General features: G+C 35.9%; 1 protein-coding gene across 1 annotated transcript in view; it reads left to right on the top strand.

Moving 5' to 3' along the window:
* Window positions 1–22840, top strand: part of LOC126473929 (uncharacterized) — a 90018-nt gene extending 67178 nt beyond the window's left edge. Inside the window, exons 5-6 of the mRNA XM_050101287.1 lie at window positions 3751–3876; window positions 22492–22840. Coding sequence (XP_049957244.1) covers window positions 3751–3876; window positions 22492–22623 — 258 coding nt within the window. The 3' untranslated portion in view covers window positions 22624–22840. The remainder of the gene's footprint in view (window positions 1–3750; window positions 3877–22491) is intronic.
* Window positions 22841–25228: the final 2388 nt, after the last annotated feature.

The raw sequence follows: 25228 nt of genomic DNA, 5'->3' as shown, positions 1-25228 counted from the left end.
TTCAATTCCATTAATTACAGATAAAACTATATTACTGTTTGCCTAATACCTTTGTTAAAAAAAATCCCTCTTGCTTAAGTATGTATAATCTTTCTGCTCCCAAGATGCTGAATTTGGTGCTTAATTTAACCTGCTAAACTTCCAAATTATGGAATAAATTATCATAGCATACACTTCTGAAATTTGTTGTAATGAGTAAGTTTTTTCTATCATTGTTAACATTGCCAGTGTCTGAGCACCTAAAATTCTTAAGTTGTTTAGGACCATCCTAGCCAGTAATAAAGCACAATTTAAGAAAAACCTAAGGAATTTATTGGCAGCCAATTATTACTCTACTGATCAATTTAGCGGAACCAAATGATTTATTTGTTATTTAACTGTATCATGTAATATGAATGTAGCACGCTCCCAATTATTCATGTTAATGTGCAACCAAGACTGTACTGATAGAAAAAATCCTCAATTAACATATCTTAACAGTCTGGGAAGCTAAAGTTTGCATGCGCGTCCTTCCAGTAAAGTAAAGTTTCATCATTGTTGCAAATCTGTTCTGGGAGAAATCTGTTATGTTCGATGTAATTGTAGAATTTGCTTCAAAAAGTATTAGCTGCATTTTGTCAGCACCAAGTTTCTCAACCTGATCAGCAATTTCTCAAATCCTGTAGTGATGTTCATTAAATATAGCAAGCCATCCTGATGAACTGTTAAATTCTCCTTGAGTATTTAGAGTTTTATGGACCTCTTTTCCTTTCTCTATTACCATCAGACTTTACATGGAAGTCTCTTTTATTTGAACCACAAGTTTCATGTAAAGATGAACTTTGCGGGCCTGTATGCTCTGATGGGTCCTTTTTGGCTTTCAGGTTTGGTTTCAGAACTTAACAGATTGTGTTTTTATTCTCTCTCTGTTTGTATGCCTATTCCTTAATTCTGGCAAAGTTATATTGCAAATTCTCACTTTTCTGAGTTTTGTATAACTTCTAAATTCTTCTTGAATGTTAGAACAACACATTTGCATTTACTTGCCATCTTCCTAGAACATGTAAACCATCTGTAGCTTCAACAACAACAAAAATATGATGCAGGTCCATATTCAATATCAGTTATACTTTTTAGGAGCTATAAAATTATAGAGACATGTTGGCAGCTGGAAAATTATGATAAACAGTGCACTCCTCCTGTTTAACAGTTTGCCTTCATTTTGCATCAAAACAGAGCAAGAATTCTGATGGGCACTGTTCCAGAAGAAAACTTCAATCAGTTTCTTTTACTAACAGCTTTAAGTGAGTTGAAAATCATCAACCTTCAGTTTTTAGGGGAAGGACTAGGCAAACACATAGACTGTAATTTGGCCATGGACATGTTACAAAGGGTAGAGTCCCTCCATTTACCTGAAGATGAAATTAGAAACACTGTAAAAATATTTCAGCGATGTCCAAGAATGGGACAGGCCCGCATTATCTTTTGATGGTGAAACTTGGATCTCATACATTCTTAACAAAAAGATTCATTGTAATAATTACAGACTATGTTAGGCTTTATTTTTTAACAATCACCAAACTATGTGTGGATAATACACAAACCTGATAATCCTCAGCCAGATAATCGTGATCATCCTGCACTTTGCAATACTCAATTTCGCCAGAGGAATGTTATCTGCGTAAGTAATCCTTATAAACAATTACTGTTTTGTGTATGTTCTATGGCATTAATTTATTTATTTAACCAGTTTTCAGCTTACAAGGCCATTCTCAGAATTTAACGGACTTTTGTTGTCAAAATATAACTACAATGGAAATTCCTGGATGGAATAATACATAAAATGAAGGAAAGGCAACCAATCACTTATAGCTGACTGATGTCTGGCACATAGAAACACTCAACAGAATACAGTATCTACACTATCTTTTGAGCTCTCACTCTTTTTCTAGCAACAGTAAACACATTCACATACACAACCACACAAACACCAAATCAGTCACACCTGCAGCCATGCTTTTTCTGAAGTGAAGTGTGTAATGCATCACTAACTTTGGCATTTTTCTGGAGATATTGAAATAAGCCATTGTCAAATAACTCTGTAAGAAACATGATAAGAGAGATGTCAGTAACTACTGATCATTTAACCATGAATATCATTTTCCAAAATTTTTGAGTGATGCATTCTAGAATAGTTTCATGCCTGAGGAACAATAATATCATTTGTAAATTGCAGTTTGAATTTAAAACAAGTTGCTCACCTGAGAATGTCATTTGCACATTCACTCACCAAAATTTACAATCATTAAATAACAAAATAGCACTTTTTTGTATTTTCTGTGAATCACAGTGCTCTGTGAGATAAACCTATGTTTTATTGATTTGATGGTGTAGCCAACAAATGGATGTTGTCATGTGTAATCAAAAGAATGCAAAGCGTTGCACTTAATAATTCAAACAATATAAGCAGGAGAAGTTCTTCTCATAGGAGAAATAACTTACTCAGCTCCATAAGTCTCAATCTCAGGTCTGGTATTATTTCTCATATATGTAAATGACTTTCTATCTAATATACAACAAGCACAATTAATTATTTTTGCAGATGACACTAGTACATACATACACCAACAGAAGAAATAGTAAATACTATAATGTTCTTGAAAGTATTGTTCTGTGGCTATCTGCAAACATTTCCATACTCATTTTCAAAAAGAAACAACATATTCAGTTCTGCACATCTAGTGGTAAGTACTGCACCAATGATATGTGTAAGATATGGTGAGGAAATAATAACTAAAGTCGAAACTTCAAAAAAGTTTAGTTGTCCATATTGATGAGCATTTCAAAAGGGGGGGGGGGGGCAGCGGGACATCATGGAACTCCTCAAACAACTCAGTTCAGTCATGTTTACACTTAGAATTATTGCAAATCTTGGGGCAAACAAATCAATAAGTTGGCATATCTTCCATATTCTCCTTCAATAATGTATTGGATAATGTTCCGGAGTAATACATTTTAAGGTATGTCTAAATTGCTCAGAAATGTGCTGTAAGAATAATATGTGGTACTCACCAAAAACCATCCTTAAAATAGCTGTTTAAGGAGTTTTGATTACTGCTTCACAGTACATTTAGTGCCTCGCGAAGTTTGTTGTAAACAGTCCACTGCACTTCAAAGGGAACAACAATGTATATAACTACAATGCAGAAGGAAAAAAAATGAAATTACTCCACATTGGTAATATCTGAAGTGCAAAACGGTTTTGTACAATGCTATTGCCAAAATTTTTAATCATCTACGCATTGATGTCTGACAGACAGCAAAGTTAAATTTGAAAACAAACTGAAAAAGTTTATCCTTGGTGACTGTTTGTGTGCTGTAGAATAATTTCTGTTATTTTAATGTGTAAAATGTGGTGGTAGAAATTACTGATTCACATCTGTACTTAAAAAGAAAACTTGTAAATGGCCAGCATGTAGCCATATTTACATATGTATGTGTAGTATGAATGTATAATGGCTCCTTTCACATCATTACAATTAAAGCAGTGCAAATTATCCATGGAGCATGAAAGTAACTGACAAGCCTTATAGTATGGGAGAGGGTACATTATTAACCAATATCAACGCCCTACCATGTACTTTTCTTTGTTCCACTGTCAAATGTTGAATGAGAAAATTAGTAGCACTCTGTACGAGATGTAATTTCTCTGTTTTTTTGTATTAGAGAAATTCAGACCTACTTTTTCAGAGCATTTCATTCACCTTGCAGATTGCAGAACTGAAGGCAGAACAACAACGACAAGCATCTGTGGCTTTTGAGGCCTTTGAGAACACACAGAGCATGAAGGAGGCCTTGCAGGAAATGTTGCAGTTTAAAGAACAATACATTTCAAAGGTATGTAAACAGATATGTTCTACACATCTCCTCCAACACCTCTAACTTGCATGGACTGACACTAGAGGTGATTATGTTGACAGGATGCATGATTTAATATACCACCTATTTCATTATCAAATGTTTTGGATAGTTATAGAAGCTGAATTACCCAACATTTGTGCTCAGCTGGCTACCATGTAGGGTGGAGGAAAATGCATTGTTTACCTCTATCATCCTTCTACGACATCCTTTGCCTTATACCACTTGCAAATGTTAGACAAGAAAAACTGATGTCTTACCAGCCCTCTGCATGAGATTTAATTTCCCTAGTTCAACTATTAGAGAAATTCAAACCCACTTATTATAATCATTGATTAATTATGAGTATGAGTAACAACTACGTGGAGTGTTGCAGGCCACTTTGTGTTTTTGTGTTGCAATAAAACATTGAAATGTATGTATGTATCTTACATTCATGTTGTTAGTGCTATTGACCACTCTTACGTAACACGAATGGGGAGGCATCATCAGATGTTAAGGTGTCATCTGGAGTTCCTCTAGGTGGTATGGTAGAGCCGCTGCTGTTCATGATATACTGGGTGCTCAATAGGTGTGAACCACCCTTCTAAAACTATAAACAGGTGGATCAACAGAAATTTATAGTCAAATGGTATGAGATGTGAGAGAGAGTGGTGGATGTGTGAAATTATGTTACCAACATGGTGATCATTAGAGAATTATAGGATATAGGTTCTGCCTTTTATGGAAAAAGACTTTTTTCTTGTTACCCAAACATGTTTTGGTTCCTTTGTGCCGGCAGTAGTGGGTTTTGTTTATTGAAAACTATAAAAAGTAAACATATTTTAGAATGTAACTAATCTAACAAAGTGAGGCCTAAAGTAGGTTTTCGTTTGTTTTTGTTCTTCCTGCGATTTTACATTATATGGTTTTGGAGGACCTTCTGTAAGGTATCCTGCGCTGATAGCTTGTAATATGCAAACAAACAATATAAATACGAATTTCATCAGCAAGTTAACACATCCCTTGGTTTTTGTTAATTCACTGATGAAATTCACATTTACATAATTTGGTTTGCAGATGACAAACTGTCAGTGTAGGACACCATACAGATGGTCCTGTGAAACCATATAATGTAAAATATTGGTAAGAACAAACATGAAGAAAAACTTTCTTTAGGTCTCACTTTGTTAGATCAATTACACCCTAAAATGTATTCACTTTTTTCAGTTTTCAATAAACAAAACTGATGATGACAGGGAGCAGTGAAACATGTTTGGGTAACAAGAAAAAACAGTGTTTTTGCATAAAAGGCAGAACCCATATGCAATAATAACTGCAAACACAGAAAGAAAGACAAGAGCAGCAGATCCAAAAGATGAATCATAATTTTCAGTTGGAAAGGGGATCATGTGACGTACCAGACACACAAAGAATTACACAAAAAAACAATGATGTCTTACAGGTGATCATAGTCTTATTTCTTCTTGTTATATCTTATACAGGACTAGGGTTGTGATCACATCCACATTGCGGTGGGATGTCATGCACCTTCTCCACCTGAACCACTGGGTTGTTTCTCGTACAAAATTGCTGGGCTGCTGCCACATGTTATGGCCGGGCATTGACAATGAGATGACACGTGTTGTGTCAACCGTCAAGCAGCAAGATGGGCCTCTCTTTCCCTGTGGCCTGCTCCCCCCCTGCATGCCCCCCCCCCCCCCCCCCTCCAGTACCTCAATTTTCCAGGCCCATCCTGAACTCCTTTTGACTTGTGGTATTTGATGCTTTCTCAAAATTCCCTTACATTGTTTGTTGCCTGTCCATGTCAGAAGCGTCTGTGGTCACGGCCCTATCAAAGATTTTTTGCTAAGAAAGATTGCCGTGTACATTATGGTGGATGATGGGCCACATTTTATGACTCAAGATTTTGAAGATTTTTGTACAAAGAGTAGCATCTGGCATGTTACGGCCCCTCACTTTATCCTCAGCCAAACGGTTCAGCTGGTCCATATGTTCAAAACCCAGATGAAAAAATAAATCTATCTTCTCTGAGGAAGCTCTTGATAGGTTCTCAAGTTCCTACTGATTGACTCCAGTTGGCAGTTGTAGCCCAACAGAGCTGCTTCATGGCTGGCAGCCCAGTACAGTGCTCCATCTGCTCCGGCCAACTTCCAACCACCCGTCTCACGATTCCTTCCAGGCTCCGCTGCCTGGGCCTAAGGGTTTGGGCGCTGTCCTAAGTGGATACCAGTGGTCAACCATCACTGCTGAGGCTGCTGCTTCTGCATCATGCACATTTTTGATGGCTCTATGTCATGACACGACAACCAGCTCTGCTTACAAGTGACCGACCATGAGCCAGAGAGCCCTACTCTCCCATGGCTGCCTCCATCATCAGCACCGGCCCTCATAATGCAGCCTGTGCCCCATACAGCTCCTGTGTCATCTTTGTTCTGTATGCTGCTGCAACCAGGCAGAGTAGCCAGTGCCAGGCCACCATCTTCATAGCCCCTGTTGCTACTGCCTCCACTGTCTTCTCTGGCGCCTCCATCGCCAAGGGCCTGCCCAGTTGTTGACACAGTTCCAGTCCCTCCATCACCATTTCTCCCTTATGGTCTCTTTTGGGGGAGTGAACACTGCACATCTTCACATCTACGTCATTTCACACAATATTCTCCTGTGATGACATGACAGCTGTTGTCCCTAACCGATGAAGGCTCTCATATCTCCACAGTGGACACTTTTCCCCAAGGGGGACAGGAGTGAGTGTGCATAATCAATCTGTGCATGCCTCCACAGCCGGCCTGAAGAGGCCACCTTGCATTGGCAGAGGCGGTGCAGCAAGTGCTGTGGCACATGCAAAACAGCTTTGTATAAGCTGGCGTGCCAGGCCTTTGGCCAGACAAATGTTTGTGTTATTGTATGCTCAACTGTTAGATTGAGCTGTAATGTGTTCTGTGGTTAAGTGTGATCTTACTAATTCCTACTTCATTCATTGTCTTGGTGTTTCCCTTCTTGGAGAAGTGGAATAAAAGCTGGTTGGTGGGAATTCTGATATTGTGATTGTACAGTACAATACTTGTGCTCTGGCTATAAGACTGCTCCAGTCAACATGCTAGATGCTAGACTCAACTTCACTCTAAACGTAATCCAAAGAACTCCAAAGAAACATGTAGCTTAGTATAGTAACCTTACAACTGGCAGGTTGTAGAAATCAAGAATGGATCAGAGCAGTAGCTGCAAAGTAAGTAGTAATTTAAATAATGATTGAAATAGTCCTAACTAAAATAACTATTGAAATCTTTATTACTGCTAGAGCTCTAAGAAAAACACATGTTAATCAATTCTCCATACCCTTTTGGCATCTGGAAAAAGAGAGCTATAATTTAAACTTGCAGAAAGTATTAGGGCCTTAAAAATATTCCTATTCAATAAATTTAGTGTCTTCATATACTTTCATAGTGGTCTATCATAATTGTGAGTGTGAATAATGGAAGGAGTAAAAGTAACAATTCACCGAATGGTTGAACTTTTGAGTCTTTGATAAGCACAGACATGATAAGAATGAGAATATTGCTAACTTTACGCTGGATTCTTCTTCAGAGGTGTTGAGTACAGTATCTTACAAATTTTAAAAAAGTCACAATAAGGGATGTGGAGAATGTTATATTATCGTTAAAAATTAAAAACTCTGCTGGGTGGGATGGGATACCCACTAAACTGATTGAAGCAGTGTGTGGCATAATAGCACCTCCCCTAACTAAAATATTCAACCATTCTTTTGAACAGGGATACTTTCCCACTGTTTTGAAATATGCTGAAGTCAGAACTCTGTTAAAAAAAGGGGCGAGGGAAGACATGGGAAACTATCAGCTTATTTCTATTCTTCCAATACTGTCAAAAGTATTAGAGAAAGTAGCTGCAAACCAGATCAAAAAAATTATTTAAAAAAATGATATTATTATAAGTAACCAATTTGGATTTCAGCCAAGTAAAAACACTTTGTATGTAGTGGACAACTTTGTTGAAAAGATAGGCAAATGATTGGATCAGAGCAGTAAAGTTGCAGTCATCTTCTGTTATCTCACAAAAGCATTTGACTCTGTGAACCATGACTTGCTTACCTACAAATTAGGGATTAAGGACAATGCCCTAAATTGGCGAACATCATACTTACACAACAGAAAACCAAGAGTAACTATCACCTCAGATGCAGTAAACTATTACTCTAAATGGAGTACAGTATCACAAGATGTGCCTCAAGGCTCCATTTTGGGGCCGATCCTGTTCCTATTCTATGTAAATGACTTACCCATAAATATAAATTCCCCATCTGTTCTGTTTGCAGACAATACTCCTGTTTTAACTGAAGATGGTGATGCAGGAAAAATTCTGAGCTCCATTGTAAGCACACTGAATACCTTAGAAAACTGGCTCCAGTTAAATGAACATTGCAAAAATCCATGTGGTATACTTCAAAACCAAACTTTCAAAACATATGGAACTTAACATACAACATAACAATCAACCTATGAAAGAAGTTGACACAGTCAAATTCCTGGGACTAAATGTGGACAGGAACTTAAGCTGGAATACACATTTTGACTTCCTATCAAATAAACTAAGCAGTTTCGCATTTGAAATATGAATACTAGCAAATTCCACTGACTAGGGTGCACAAAAAATTGCTTATCATAGCTATTTTGAATCTGTCATTAGACGTGGGATAATTTTCTGGGGAAGTCCAAGTAGTGTATCTCGAATACTGAAACTGCAAAAAAAATTTGTCCGATACATGTGTACTGGACAGCAAACAGAGTCTTATCGCCCATTATTTCAGAAACTGCAAATCCTAATTGTTCCCTTCATATACATTTCTGAAATTATAATCTTCCTATATAGCAGACAAAAATTTTTTTGAGGGAATAACACAAGAAATAAAAATAATTTTATGTTACCCATACACCAGATGAAATTATATGCATGGACCCCACATTATATGGGGATGACAATATACAACAAGTTAATGAACAAAAATATGTTTAATATGAAGCCAGAAATGTTAAAAATGAGGCTACAGCAGATTCTGTGGGAGAAATGGTACTATCCAATAAAATAGTTCATAGAGGATGAAATGATCATTTGAGCAAGGGGTAATTAAATGTTAGATTTTATTGTATGTATGTATAGCAAAATTATATATTATTATTTCTTCCCTTTCTCAGACGTTATGTCTGGTTAGAAATGGAAAGTGACGCGGACCTTGATCAAGCGTGACTTCCTTTTAACTGTACAGTATATGTTACATCGCATTTAGGAACTTTCAGATAACTGAACATGTATCAATAATTACAGATTTCTGTAGTTGTACATATATGTTTGGATGTATATGTATTGCGTTGATGTACTGGTGGATATTGTGTAGCATGACTCCTGTAGTTGGTAGTATAATTGGTATAATGTCAACTTTATCCTGATGCCACATGTCCTTTACTTCCTCAGCCAGTTGGATGTATTTTTCAATTTTTTCTCCTATTTTCTTCTGTATATTGGTTGTATTGGGTATGGATATTTCGATTAGTTGTGTTGATTTCTTCTTTTTATTGGTGAGTATGATGTCAGGTTTGTTATGTGGTGTTGTTTTATTATGTGTTATAATGGTTCTGTTCCAGTATAATTTGTATTCATCATTCTCCAGTACATTTTGTGGTGCATACTTGTATGTGGGAACGTGTTGTTTTATTAGTTTATGTTGTATGGCAAGTTGTTGATGTATTATTTTTGCTACATTGTCATGTCTTCTGGGGTATTCTGTATTTGCTAGTATTGTACATCCGCTTGTGATGTGATCTACTGTTTCTATTTGTTGTTTGCAAAGTCTGCATTTATCTGTTGTGGTATTGGGATCTTTAATAATATGCTTGCTGTAATATTTGGTGTTTATTGTTTGATCCTGTATTGCAATCATGAATCCTGCCGTCTCACTGTATATATTGCCTTTTCTTAGCCATGTGTTGGATGCGTCTTGATCGCTGTGTGGCTGTGTTAGATGATACGGGTGCTTGCCATGTCGTGTTTTCTTTTTCCAATTTACTTTCTTTGTGTCTGTTGATGTTATGTGATCTAAAGGGTTGTAGAAGTGGTTATGAAATTGCAATGGTGTAGCCGATGTATTTACATGTGTGTTTGCTTTGTGTATTTTGCTAGTTTCTGCTCGTTCTATAAAGAATTTTCTTAAAATGTCTACCTGTCCATAATGTAGGTTTTTTTATGTCAATAAATCCCCTTCCTCCTCCTTTCTGCTTAATGTGAATCTTTCTGTTGCTGAATGTATGTGACGTATTCTATATTTGTGGCATTGTGATCATGTAAGTGTATTGAGTGCTTCTAGGTCTGTGTTACTCCATTTCACTACTCCAAATGATTAGGTTAATATTGGTATAACATAGGTATTTATAGCTTTTGTCTTGTTTCTTGCTGTCAATTCTGTTTTCAGTATTTTTGGTTAGTCTTTGTCTATATTTTTCTTTTAGTTCTTCTTTAATATTTGTATTATCTATTCCTATTTGTTGTCTGTATCCTAGACATTTATAGGCATCTGTTTTTTCCATTGCTTCTATGCAGTCGCTGTGGTTATCCAATAAGTAATCTTCTTGTTTAGTGTGTTTTCCCTTGACTATGCCATTTTCCTTACATTTGTCTGTTCCAAAAGCCATGTTCGAAATTTGTACAGTGATGTTGTTTTAAATACTTGTACTAACGAAAGAAATGACGCTCCATTGAAGAAGAGTGAACATGAAAAATGTGAAACAGTAAACAAAGGTAAGAGTGAACATATAAAATGTGAAACAGTAAATAAAGGTAACCTACAAAGTGCTTCTGAACACTTCTCGTGTAATTTAAAAATGGTTAAGAAAAATGACTGCAGTAAGTTGAAAACAAACACGAACATGAGTCAGCTTACAAATAACAAAAAACAGGTACTGTTACTTTCAGATAGTCACGGTAGGAACTGTGCAGAAGTACTGAACGAAATTTCAACAACCAGCTATAAATTTACATCTTTGATAAAGCCAAATGCTATATTCAAAGAAACAACATGCAATATACAAAACAAAACGTCTAGTCTAGGACAAAATGATTATGTTGTTGTCTTAGCTGGTGCAAACGATATTAATGGATCAAAACGTGGTTTTATGACATCACTAGATGAAACGATCGCAAAAACTAGGCACACACAACTAATTCTATGCACAATACCGTACAGATATGACATGCCAAATGAAAACTGCAAAATCTACCAAATGAACAGTTACTTGATGCAGAAGGCATCTTACAGTGAACACATCAGAGTTTTAGATGTAAATAGCTTCCTCCAACGGAAAGACTTCACCAGGCATGGGCTTCACTTACATAAAAATGGGAAAAAGAAACTGTGTGTTAATCTGCTGAATGCCATCAAAAGTCCACTGGTAACAAGAAGTGCCATAAAACGTGTTACACCAGGACATCAAACATATTCGTGGTCCAATGAAGCTAGTTTGGTGGACAATCTCAGAAGAATGAGCAATACTACAGCTGAACCAACAGCAACACCAGGAGCTGAAGAGCCATCAGTAACAACAACAAAAGTGAATATGCAGTCAGGGTCATCAAGAAAAACACCAGAAACAGTTTTAGAAAAGAAGAAGGTATCCACAGTCAGCACTAAGTCACCAACAACATCCTATGCAAATATCTCGTCAAGTGCCACAAATCAGTCAGCCCACGACATCCAAGTGGAAACAGCAAAAAATGTGCAGCCACACTCCAAATCAGCACCACTGGAAACTGTGACAAGATCTTCAACACGAAAACGCAGACCTCCAGTCCACAGCCAGGATTTTTTATGGGCAAGAACACCAGTAGCTCCCTGCTAGCAGCAAACCAAAGGAAAACAGGTGCAGAGCAAAATTTTCATGAACCAAAACTACAAGAAAACCCGGTGAGTGGTGTCAAAAATCATTCCATTGGAAAACAGTCACTATTATCCTTTAAAATATTACACCATAATGTGCAGTCAATGTTTAATAAGTTACTAGAAATAGATCTCTTCCTAAAAACAAAGCCACACTTAGATGTTCTCTGTATTACTGAACACTGGTTAACAGAAGACAAAATTAAAAAAACCCCACTTGGCGAATTTACTCTAGCTGGTTATTCCTGTCGGAACAAAAGTAAGGGAGGTGGTACAGCAATCTATGTCAAAAAATATTTAAGATACAAAAGCCTCACAAAGTACAATAATATGCAAATAGAAACAGACTTTGAATTCTCCTTAATTATCTTAACAGACTATAACCTATTGATACTGAATATATATAGAGCCCCTGATGGAAACATCCAAACCTTCAAAAACTCCCTCGAAGCACTACTCACAAAAATTCACTCACTAAACAAAAATCTATTAATAAGTGGAGACTTTAATATTGACTTCCTCACACCTGGAAAAAACAAAGACGAATTGTTGAATATTACAAATTCATTCAACCTATCCCCAACTGTAAACACACCAACCAGGATCACAAAAAATTCAAGAACAGCTCTAGATCAGATTTTCATAAACACAGACAAACTGCACCACTCAATCGAAGTCATCAGCACAGGTTACAGTGACCATGAAGCCCAAATACTAACAGTGAATTTAAATTACATAGGACAATATCCCACAATAACTAAAATGCAAAGGCAATTTAATGATGATAGTATAAGGCTTTTTAACTATCTGTTAAGGGCTGAAAACTGGGCAGAGGTCTATAAAGAAAATGATGTAAACTACATATTTAATTCCTTCCATGAAACATTTCTCCAACACTTCAATACTGCATTTCCACTGAAATCCAGGAAAATCGGAAACAAACACACAAACTCATGGGTAACAAAAGGGATAAGGATTTCCAGCCAAAAAAAGCGTGACTTAAAAAATCACATGAAACACCATGACGTCGATGATCAGTTTGGGTCATATTGTAAGACCTATTTTGCAATCTATAGGAAAGTTATCCAACAAGCAAAAAAATTATACAATGATAAATTTATAAAGGAATCTAACAATAAAATGAAAGGCTTGTGGACGGTTGTAAAAAATGAAACAAACAGTAAGCAGCATGTTATAAACAAAACATTAAAACTAAACCTAAATGATGAAGTCACATCAGATCCCCAAAAAATAGTAAATGGTTTTAATGACTATTTTAGCAAAATAGCAGAAAACCTGATAAAGAAAAACTGCCACAGACCAAATGCTCAACACCAAACACTAATAGAAACCGCACCGGTACAGGCATCAATGTTTCTTCACAAAGTCTCCAATCCTGAAGTACTTACAGTTATAAAAGGACTAAAGAATAAGTACTCCAGTGGTAGTGACAATATTCCTGATTTAATTGTTAAGAAATGTGGAGAATCCATTGTAGAACCCCTAACCCACATAATAAATGCATCCTTTACAAACGGAGTTTTCCCTGACCTACTAAAGACATCTAAAATTACCCCACTTCACAAAAAGGGCTCTAAAAATGATGTAGCCAATTACCGGCCCATAGCACAACTCAGCTCATTCTCAAAAATATTTGAAAAATTATTTTACACCAGATTGGAAGACTTTACTAATAAACTATCCTTATTGACAAAACACCAGCATGGTTTTAGAAAGCAAAAGACAACTACCACAGCTATTTATGAATATCTCAACGAAACCTTAAAAGCACTGGATAATAAGGAAATCACTACTGGTATCTTTTTAGATTTATCCAAAGCGTTTGATGTAATTGACCATACCATACTCCTTAAGAAGTTAGCAAATAAAGGTATAAGAGGAATTGCAAACAAATGGTTAGAATCTTACCTGTCAAACAGATTTCAAAAAGTTGAAATTAATTTTGAAAAAAAGAATACAACCACCCATCAATCTACTGTCCACTCCTCTGACACAATGCCTATTAGATATGGTGTGCCACAAGGCTCAATCCTGGGACCCATACTGTTTCTGCTATACATTGATGATATAAGCACAAAGCTTGCTACAGGACATACCACACTATTTGCCGATGACACAAGTATTCTAATAACGGGTACTGATACAGAGGACCACAACCAAAAAATTAAACCACTTATGTCGTCACTCAGCAAATGGTTCAACGAGAACAAACTGATTATAAACATACAGAAAACAACCTACATCAACTTCAGACTCTCATCCCAAAAACAAGAAATGCCTGATGTGATTCTAAATAACCAAGAGCTTATGTGTGTGGACTCTGTCAAGTTTCTTGGCATATGGCTTGCAGAAAATCTTAAGTGGGAGATACACACAAATTATATCTCAAAAAAGCTCTCAACTGTGTGTTACATTTTAAGGATACTCAAAAAATCAGTCACAAAATCTGTTCTCATACATGTATATTATGCTTACTTCCATTCTACATTACAGTATGGAATCATATTTTGGGGGAACTCACCTGGAGGTAGATATATTTTCAAAATGCAAAAAATGGCAATACGCATAATATGTAATCTAAGACATAATGAATCATGCAGACAACATTTCAAAACAAATGGCATTATGACACTGCCCTCTGCTTACATTTATAATATCGTCTCATTTGTCAAGTCATACCTGTTAAACAATGACTGCACACTAAAATTCAATGGAGATATTCATAACTATGCAACAAGGCAGCAATCTGACCTACATATGATTCAGTCCAGAACTACCTGCTACCAAAAAAGTGTTTTAAATGTTGGGATAAAAATGTATAATAATTTACCCAATGAAATCAAAGCAACAAAGAACCCAAGAGCCTTCACACATAAGTTAAAAAAATATCTCTTGGACCATTGCTTTTATGCAGTTGATCATTTTTTTGAAAGGGGTTAAAAATGTAAAAAATATGATAAATGTTCAATTAGGTCTGAAAATTATATACTGTGCATGTCTATGAAATACACTGGACTACTTTACTATTACATTTGTATTGGCTGTTTGTATTTTACCATAAAACATTTGCATTTACTGTTTTGTTAAAGATAGGTAACTTCCTCATTGCAAAATAATGTAAAAACAATTTATTAAATATTACCTGCAAATATGTTCCCTTGCCCTATCCAATATCGTATGTAAAACCTTACATCTCTTTGATTTGTATTAACTGTTTTGTTGAAGAAAGATAATTTCCTTGCTACAAAATAATGTAAACATCAATTTGTAAAAATTACTGTAAATAGCTCTCTTGACCTATCCAATATCATATGTACAGCTGTACAATACTATGATTGCCTGGATCAATAAAAATACAATACAATACAATACAATACTTCTGTTATCTTTAGTAATTGGTTGAGTTGTTGATTTGTTGCTGCCAGTAGTTTTAGATCATCCATGTATAGCAAATGTGTGATTTTGTGTTGGTATGTTCCAGTAATATTGTATCCATAATTTGTATTATTTAGCATGTTGGATAGTGGGTTCAGAGCAAGGCAGAACCGGAAAGGACTTAATGAGTCTCCTTGGTATATTCCACGCTTAATCTGTATTGGCTGTGATATGATATTATTTGAATTTGTTTGGGTATTAAGTGTGGTTTTCCAATTTTTCATTACTAGGTTTAGGAACTGTATCAATTTAGGATCTACTTTGTATATTTCCAATATTTGTAGTAACCATGAGTGGGGTACACTATCAAAAGCTTTTTGGTAATCAATGTATGCGCAGTGTCGCGACCTTTGTTTAGTTTTAGCTTGATATGTCGCCTCTGCATCTATTATCAGTTGCTCCTTACATCCTCGTGCTCCTTTGCAGCAGCCTTTTTGTTCTTCATTTATAATTTTGTTCTGTGTTGTATGTGTCATTAATTTCTGTGTAATGACTGAAGTTAATATTTTGTATATTGTTGGTAGGCATGTTATGGGGCGATATTTTGCTGGGTTTGCTGTGTCTGCTTGATCTTTAGGTTTCAGATAAGTTATTCCTTGTGTAAGTGTATCAGGGACTGTTTATGGGTCTGCAATGTAATTGTTAAATAATTGTGCGGATGGATATGTGTGTGTGTGTGTGTGTGTGTGTGTGTGTGTGTGTGTGTGTGTGCGCGCGTGCGAGTGTATAGCTGTCCTTTTTTCCCCCTAAGGTAAGTCTTTCCACTCCCGGGATTGGAATGACTCCTTACCCCCTCCCTTAAAACCCACATCCTTTCGTCTTTCCCTCTCCTTCCCTCTTTCCTGATGAAGCAACCGTTGGTTGCGAAAGCTTGAATTTTGTGTGTACGTTTGTGTTTGTTTGTGTGTCTATCGACCTGCCAGCGCTTTTGTTTGGTAAGTCACATCATCTTTGTTTTTAGATATGTTAAATAATTTAGTTAGATGTGAACGTGTTGAGGTGAACTTCTTTAACCAGAAATTTGCTATTTTATCATTTCCAGGGGCTTTCCAATTGTGCGTAGAATTAATTGCTTGGCTGACTTCATGTTGCAAAATTATCACTTCAGGCATTTGTGGTATCATCTTGTATGAGTCTGTTTCTGCTTGTATCCACCATGCATGCCAGTTATGTTGTACCGGGTTTGACCATATGTTGCTCCAGAAGTGTTCCATATCTGTTATGTTGGGTGGATTGTCTATTTTAGTGTGTGTGTTATCTATTGTCTGGTAAAATTTCTTTTGGTTTGTGTTGAATGTTTGGTTTTGTTTCCTTCTATTTTCACTTTTTTTGTATCTTCTAAGTCGTTTGGCCAGTGCTTGTAATTTCTGCTTCTTTTCATCTAATTGCTCTATTGCGTCTTATTGTGAGATTTTACCTAACCTTTTTTTGTTTTTTGTCTGATATTTCAATTCTTATAAATTGTGTTAGCTGTCTGATGTCTTTTCTCAGTTTTTCTATTCTGACCTGTAACCTGTGTTGCCATGCTGGTTTTGTGGGTTTCTTCTGTGTGTTGGTTGGTTCTGATCTCTGCCTAGTGTGTATATTTAGTGTAGTGAGTGCTCCTACATAAACCAGTAGTTGTAACTCTTCCATAGTTGTATTTGTATTTATTTTGTTGTGTATGATTGTGTTGATAGTTGTTATTGTTGTTTCGACTTGTGGTTTATTTGGTGGTCTACGCAAGAATGGTCTAATGTCTGTATTTGTGTCTTTGTATTCTATATATGTCAATTGAAATTTTTCTTATATATCTAACATATGTGTCACTTCATGTTCTATTTGTGCTTGTTCTGGTGGCTGTCTTAAGATTTCGTTTTCCTCTGATTGTTTAATTGATGCATGTCGTTCTTTGTTTGTTTGCTCTGGGGTGTTTGAGTCCATTACTGTATTTTCTTCTTCTTCTTCTTCTTCTTCTTCTTCTGATTGCTCATTATTTTGTTCCAGTATTTGTTGTACTTGTTGTTTGATGTTTTGTAATTCTGACTGGGGTATCCTGTTATTTTTGATTATTACATGAATCTGATCAGCTGGTCCTTGTTCTGTTAAAAATTTTAATTCTGGGTTTCTGGTAATAAATGTTGTGTATACTTGTGATCTGTATCCAGTTCTGTTGGTTCCTAAGTTTGTTGCTTGGTAATAACAGAACATGAGGTGTCTGTTAACTTCATCTGACCATCTCATCCTCTGTCTTTGTTTTCCGCCTAGAGTGGTTGCAGGAAGCATGTCCAGCAAAACACCTCTATTTGGATTTAAATCATTTTCCGTGTGGCTAGCAGTGTCGTTACCATTGTGGACGGGCATAGGGTTCAAGCGTCGTTCCAAACCATGACAGCGCTTGCCCGAGGCTTCTTTAGTTCTGTCCTGAACCAACTGATCACACTAAAAGGGGAGTTAGCCCTATTAGTGGTTTGTTCTTTTCGTCGCCTTTTATGACTGGCACAACATACCGGAGGCCTATTCTTTTCTCGAGCCTCCACGGGGTTTATTATTATTATTATTATTATTATTATTATTATTGTTATTTCTTTACTTTCTCAGACGTTAAGTCCGGTTAAAAATGGAAAGTGACGCGGACCTTGATCAAGCGTCACTTCCTTTTAACTATGTGTTATATTGCATTTAGGAACTTTTGGGTAATTGAACATGTATCAATAATTACAGATTTCTGTAGTTGTATATATAAGTTTGGATGTAGCTGTATTGCATTGATGTACTGGTGGATATTGTGTGGTATGACTCCTGTAGTTGATAGTATAATTGGTATGATGTCAACTTTATCCTGATGCCACATGTCTTTGACTTCCTCAGCCAGTTGGATGTATTTTTCAATTTTTTCTCCTGTTTTCTTTTGTATATTTGTTGTATTGGGTATGGATATTTCGATTAGTTGTGTTAATTTCTTCTTTTTATTGGTGAGTATGATGTCAGGTTTGTTATGTGGTGTTGCTTTATCTGTTATAATGGTTCTGTTCCAGTATAATTTGTATTCATCATTCTCCAGTACATTTTGTGGTGTATACTTGTATGTAGGAACGTGTTGTTTTAAAAGTTTATGTTGTAAGGCAAGCTGTTGATGTATTATTTTTGTGACATTGTCATGTCTTCTGGGGTATTCTGTATTTGCTAGTATTGTACATCCGCTTGTGATGTGATCTACTGTTTCTATTTGTTGTTTACAAAGTCTGCATTTATCCGTTGTGGTATTGGGATCTTTAATAATATGCTTGCTGTAATACCTGGTGTTTATTGTTTGATCCTGTATTGCAATCATGAATCCTTCTGTCTCACTGTATATATTGCTTTTTCTTAGCCATGTGTTGGATGCGTCTTGATCGATGTGTGGCTGTGTTAGATGATACGGGTGCTTGCCATGAAGTGTTTTCTTTTTCCAATTTACTTTCTTCTTATCTGTTGATGTTATGTGATCTAAAGGGTAGTAGAAGTGGTTATGAAATTACAGTGGTGTAGCCGATGTATTTATATGAGTGATTGCCTTGTGTATTTTGCTAGTTTCTGCTCATTCTAGAAAGAATTTTCTTAAATTGGCTACCTGTCCATAATGTAGGTTTTTTATGTCGATAAATCCCCTTCCTCCTTCCTTTCTGCTTAATGTGAATCTTTCTGTTGCTGAATGTATGTGATGTATTCTATATTTGTGGCATTGTGATCGTGTAAGTGTATTGAGTGCTTCTAGGTCTGTGTTACTCCATTTCACTACTCCAAATGAGTAGGTCAATATTGGTATGGCATAAGTATTTATAGCTTTTGTCTTGTTTCTTGCTGTCAATTCTGTTTTCAGTATTTTTGTTAGTCTTTGTCTATATTTTTCTTTTAGTTCTTCTTTAATATTTGTATTATCTATTCCTATTTTTTGTCTGTATCCTAGATATTTATAGGCATCCGTTTTTTCCATCGCTTCTATGCAGTCGCTGTGGTTATCCAATATGTAATCTTCTTGTTTAGTGTGTTTTCCCTTGATTATGCTATTTTTCTTACATTTGTCTGTTCCAAAAGCCATACTTATATCATTGCTGAATCCTTCTGTTATCTTTAGTAATTGGTTGAGTTGTTGATTTGTTGCTGCCAGTAGTTCTAGATCATCCATGTATAGCAAATGTGTGATTTTGTGTGGGTATGTTCCAGTAATATTGTATCCATAATTTGTATTATTTAGCATGTTGGATAGTGGGTTCAGAGCAAGGCAGAACCAGAAAGGACTTAATAAGTCTCCTTGGTATATTCCACGCTTAATCTGTATTGGCTGTGATGTGATATTATTTGAATTTGTTTGGGTATTAAGTGTGGTTTTCCAATTTTTCATTACCATGTTTAGGAACTGTATCAATTTAGGATCTACTTTGTATATTTCCAATATTTGTAGTAACCATGAGTGGGGTACACTATCAAAAGCTTTTTGGTAATCAATGTATGCGTAGTGTAGCGACCTTTGTTTAATTTTAGCTTGATATGTCAACTCTGCATCTATTATCAGTTGCTCTTTACATCCTCGTGCTCCTTTGCAACAGCCTTTTTGTTCTTCATTTATAATTTTGTTCTGTGTTGTATGTGTCATTAATTTCTGTTTAATGACTGAAGTTAATATTTTGTATATTGTTGGTAGGCATGTTATGGGGCGATATTTAGCTGGGTTCGCTGTGTCTGCTTGATCTTTAGGTTTCAGATATGTTATTCCGTGTGTAAGTGTATCAGGGAATGTGTATGGGTCTGCAATGTAACTGTTAAATAATTTAGTTAGATGTGAATGTGGTGAGGTGAACTTCTTTAACCAGAAATTTGCTATTTTATCATTTCCAGGGGCTTTCCAATTGTGAGTAGAATTAATTGCTTGGGTGACTTCATGTTGCAAAATTATCACTTCAGGCTTTTGTGGTATCATCTTGTATGTGTCTGTTTCTGCTTGTATCCACCGTGCATGCCTGTTATGTTGTACCGGGTTTGACCATATGTTGCTCCAGAAGTATTCCATGTCTGTTATGTTTGGTGGATTGTTTATTTTAATGTGTGTGTTATCTATTGTCTGGTAAAATTTCTTTTGGTTTGTGTTGAATGTTTGGTTTTGTTTCCTTCTATTTTCACTTTTTTTGTATCTTCTGAGTCGTTTGGCTAATGCTTGTAATTTCTGCTTCTTTTCGTCTAATTGCTCTGTCGCTTCTTGTTGTGAGATTTTACCTAACCTTTTTCGCTTTTTTTTCCGAGATTTCATTTCTTATAAATTGTGTTAGCTGTCCGATGTCTTTTCTCAGTTTTTCTATTTTGATCTGTAGCCTGTGTTGCCATGCTGGTTTTGTGGGTTTCTTCTGTGTGTTGGTTGGTTCTGATCTCTGCCCAGTGTGTATATTTAGTTTAGTGAGTACTCCTATATAAACCAGTAGTTGTAACTCTTCCATAGTTGTGTTTTCATTTATTTTGTTGTGTATGATTGTGTTGATAGTTTTTATTGTTGTTTCGACTTGTGGTTTATTTGGTGGTCTATGCAAGAATGTTTTAATGTCTGTATTTGTGTCTTTGTATTCTATATATGTTAGCTGAAATTTTTCTTCTATATCTAACATCTGTGTCACTTCATGTTCTATTTGTGCTTGTTCTGGTGGCTGTCTTAAGATTTCGTTTTCCTCTGATTGTTTAATTGGTGCGTGTTGTTCTTTGTTTGTTTGCTCTGGGATGTTTGAGTCCATTACTGTATTTTCTTCTTCTTCTGATTGCACATTATTTTGTTCCAGTATTTGTTGTACTTGTTGTTTGATGTTTTCTAATTCTGACTGGGGTATCCTGTTATTTTTTATTATTACACGGATCTGATCAGCTAGTCGTTGTTCTGTTAAAAATTTTAATTCTGGGTATCTGGTAATAAATGTTGTGTATACTTGTGATCTGTATCCAGTTGTGTTGGTTCCTAGGTTTGTTGCTTGGTAATAACAGAACATGAGGTGTCGATTAACTTCATCTGACCATCTCATCCTCTGTCTTTGTTTTCCTTCTAGGGTGGTTGCAGGAAGCATATCCTGCAAAACACCTCTATTTGGATTTAAATCATTTTCCAGTTGGCTAGCAGTGTCGTTACCATTGTGGGCGGGCATAGGGTTCAAGCGTCGTCCCCGACCATGACGGCGCTTGTCCGAGGCTTCTTTAGTTCTGTCCTGAACCAACTAATCACAGTAAAAGGGGGGTTAGCCCTATTAGTGGTTTGTTCTTTTCGTCGCCTTTTATGACTGGCAGAACATACCGGAGGCCTATTCTTTTCCCGGGCCTCCACAGGGATTATTATTATTATTATTATTATTACTATTATTATGCTGTCTGTTAAAATCAGCTGTTCTTTGTTTATGGTGAAATTTTACCACAATTTGAAGTGTCTCTGTACCCGCATCAAGTGACTTAGATTATGCACTTTATGAGACGGATAAACACAATTCACTTACATACACACACCTCCATGGCTACATTATCCTGACTGATTACAGTCTTAATCTTGTTTTCATATGTCTCAATTATTTGGTAAGTTATTATATTTACTCTGTTCATCATTCATATTGCACTGAGGACATCTTGTGACAGTCCTTTATCAAAGAAAATGTTGATAACTGATATACATTGTTTCACACATTATTTTATCTGGGAGTTTGCGTCATTCAACGAGAAGTATCAGGATTTCAGTCATGTACAAGTAATTCAAAAGATATGACATGCTGGAGCAACTTTATGATGATGGTGTGACACTAGTAAGTTGGATCCCTTTAGATACATTGTTGTTTGTGCCTTGTACAGAGTTGCAGTTTATGGCCACTTTCTTACACTACTGGAATTAATTTATGATCATTTGGGAAATTCACGCATAATGTCATACATCTGTATTTGGTATATGCCCCTGCTTATGTTACCCATAGTACATCAACCCACATTTGCCTTCCCTAGAATGGCTACAGAATTAAACAGTAGTTGTACCTTCTGACAGTGTTATTTCCATTGTAAAAATAATGGAACTACCATTAAGTATTCAGTGGTTACTGTTGCTTACAAATAAAAACTGTAGAGAATAGTCTCTCAACTGTTTCATAACAGTTCTCTCAATTATAAGCTGGTTTCATCAGTATTTTACAAGAACTTATATATACTCATATTTTATATTATTTTTGTAGGCTGACCAGCGAGAGAAAAGAGCAATAAGCAACAAATGCTCTCTTAACGTCCGCCAGAAACCTGAAGATGGCCGTATTGATGTGCTCATGGTGATGGATCCACCAAATACTGAACCTTCTGCGTGTAATTAGTGGTACTTTCATAGCAAGCATTGTGTATCTTGTGAGACGGTGTAGATAACTGTTAACATCTTATCACACTACTGTTTATTCGTGTTAGTTTCTCTTGATCTGACTACATGTAACATTTTTTTCAAAAATTAAGGTAATATTGCAGACCAGAATAAAAGCTTATATTGTTGTGTAGTAAATAAGTTTGATTTTTCTGTAAATAAAGTCCATGAGAGAACTTCATGTTTTCTATTCAAAATAAGATTTCAGTTGCACCAGAAGTACCATAAAACCAAAAAATAATTTCATCCTGGATCATTCTCCCTAATTTAAAGTGCAGTTTGATTCATTTATTATCATCATCATAATCTGCATAAATTACTACAACAATAAAAAAAAATAAACGTTTGAATTAGAAACAGTTTTGGTCATAAATGCAGTTGCTGTACCAGACAGCTTAATGGAGTGGAAGATATTTTACAAAATACACATGTGCAATTATTTACACTGTATAAACATTGAACTGTACAGACTACACACAAATGTCAGAAGACTCAATCCAGTAGAGTACCCTATCAGATGTTTCATGTATATCACCAAGGAAACACCTGATACGACACTCTCACAGTGTGACTCATTGTCTGACACACAGTCATAAGTACTATCAGTGCAAGAGCCTGACTTGAAATATGATACTGTATTTGCACATACCTTCTCCAGTCCAGTATCTGTTAAGCTGTATCCACTCCTCCCTAAGATGGTGAAGGAACTGAACATTTAGATTCTTAATATGTTCATGGTTCTGGGTTTTCGTGACTTGTTATGTTTCCATTCAGCGTCCCTGTTGGATCTAGTAGAGAGCATTTGGATTCTGGTTTTGAGACACTTGCTAGGCATTGACAGTACATCTTTGTAACTAAGGTTGATTTATTTTTAGATGCTTGTTTTGGCAAAGGTTGTAGAAAGCTACCTGGTGCTGAAGGTGAAAAGGACAGATGTCTAATAGTATTGATAGATAGCACATAAGTGTAGATCTTACTGCACCATTAATGGTTCTCGTGGCTGCATTCAAATTAACATCAACTACCTTCACATAGCACTGCGGAGCCAAACTGGTGCAAAATATTCTGCTGTAGAGAGTTTCACCCTGAGGATGGTCTGTATTTACTCCCCATATACTACCTATTAACTTGCTCACAATCTTCACTTATGTTTGTAACTTATTAACTGTGCTGGAAAGATGTTTATGATATGCCAGCATTCTGTCTAAAGTGATACCAAGATATTTTGGCTTATCATTGTATTTGACAATGCCAAGAGGGCCAAACTGTGTGCTGATCTTTGCTGATGCTAAATAATTAGAGGTGGAAAAGAAATATTAAGTCTAAGTTATCATGTCTTAAAATACTGAAGAGTTTAGTGAGGCTGTTTGTAAGGTGTTCTTCACATTCAGAAAGATCTTGACTCTGATATCAATCTATAATATCATCTGCGTATTGGAATTTCTGGCAGCTCAAGTTCAGAAAGTCTGCCCTATAGACTGGCTTTAAAAGTGATGATAAGGAATGAGAACCATAAGAAATGCACAGTCGCTGAAAAATACGTACAAAGAAGATTTATTAATGCAAACAACATAAGGGTTTTTAATGGTATGCTAAAAAGGGTGCAGTGGGGCATAGAACAAACTGATGATGTACACAAAAAGTATGATAGTTTTCTCACTGATTATAAATATTCCTATGATGTAGCATTCCCGTTTAAAAAAATTAAAGTCAGTGAGAAGTCAAACACATGGGCAACACAAGGGATTAAAAATCAGCCTTAGAAACTTAAGCAAACATGCTAAAATAAATACAAAAATAAAACCATACTATAGGAAATATAGAAGGGTCTACAGGAAAGTTTTACAGGCAGCGAAAAGGCTAAGCAATGATTCAAATGTTAACAAGGGAAGCAATAAATAAAAATTGATTTGGAAGGTTATAAACAATAGGATAGGAAAATGTAAAACCAAGACCAATAATTTCAAAATTAAAAGTGAGGGTAAAGTGATAGAATATGCTCAACAGATAGCCAATATATTCAATGAACATTATGTGAACATGGCACCGAACCTAATTAAAAGTCTGTGCAATTCAAACAACAAAAACATAAAAGTACCAACTTGTAAAAAGACAATGTTTCTGTACCCAGTAACAGAATGTGAAGTTAGAAATGCTATCAATAAACTAAATAATAAAATGCCTTGTGGTATTGATGGAATTCCAGACAAGGTAATCAAACATAGTTCCACCAGTATAGATACTCACCTAACTGACATTATTAATACTTCTTTCAGGACAGGGGTGTTCCCACCAAAACTAAAACTCTCCACAATAAAGCCACTTCACAAAAAGGATAATACAGCTGACATTAATAATTACAGGCCAGTGTCATTATTGTCAGGTTTCTCTAAAGTAATTGAAAGAGTAATGTATGAAAGGCTAGCCGACTTCCTGAATAAAAATAAAATACTGACTAATGCTCAAAATGGGTTTAGAAAGAACAGATCCACAGAAACATCAGTCTTCCTATTCATGAAAATGGTCCTAAATGCCTTGGACAAGAATGAATTAAGCTGTGGGAT

Source organism: Schistocerca serialis, chromosome 4 (assembly GCF_023864345.2).
Source record: "Schistocerca serialis cubense isolate TAMUIC-IGC-003099 chromosome 4, iqSchSeri2.2, whole genome shotgun sequence".
NCBI classification, from domain to species: domain Eukaryota; kingdom Metazoa; phylum Arthropoda; class Insecta; order Orthoptera; family Acrididae; genus Schistocerca; species Schistocerca serialis.
This window is presented reverse-complemented; position numbering and strand designations above follow the sequence as displayed.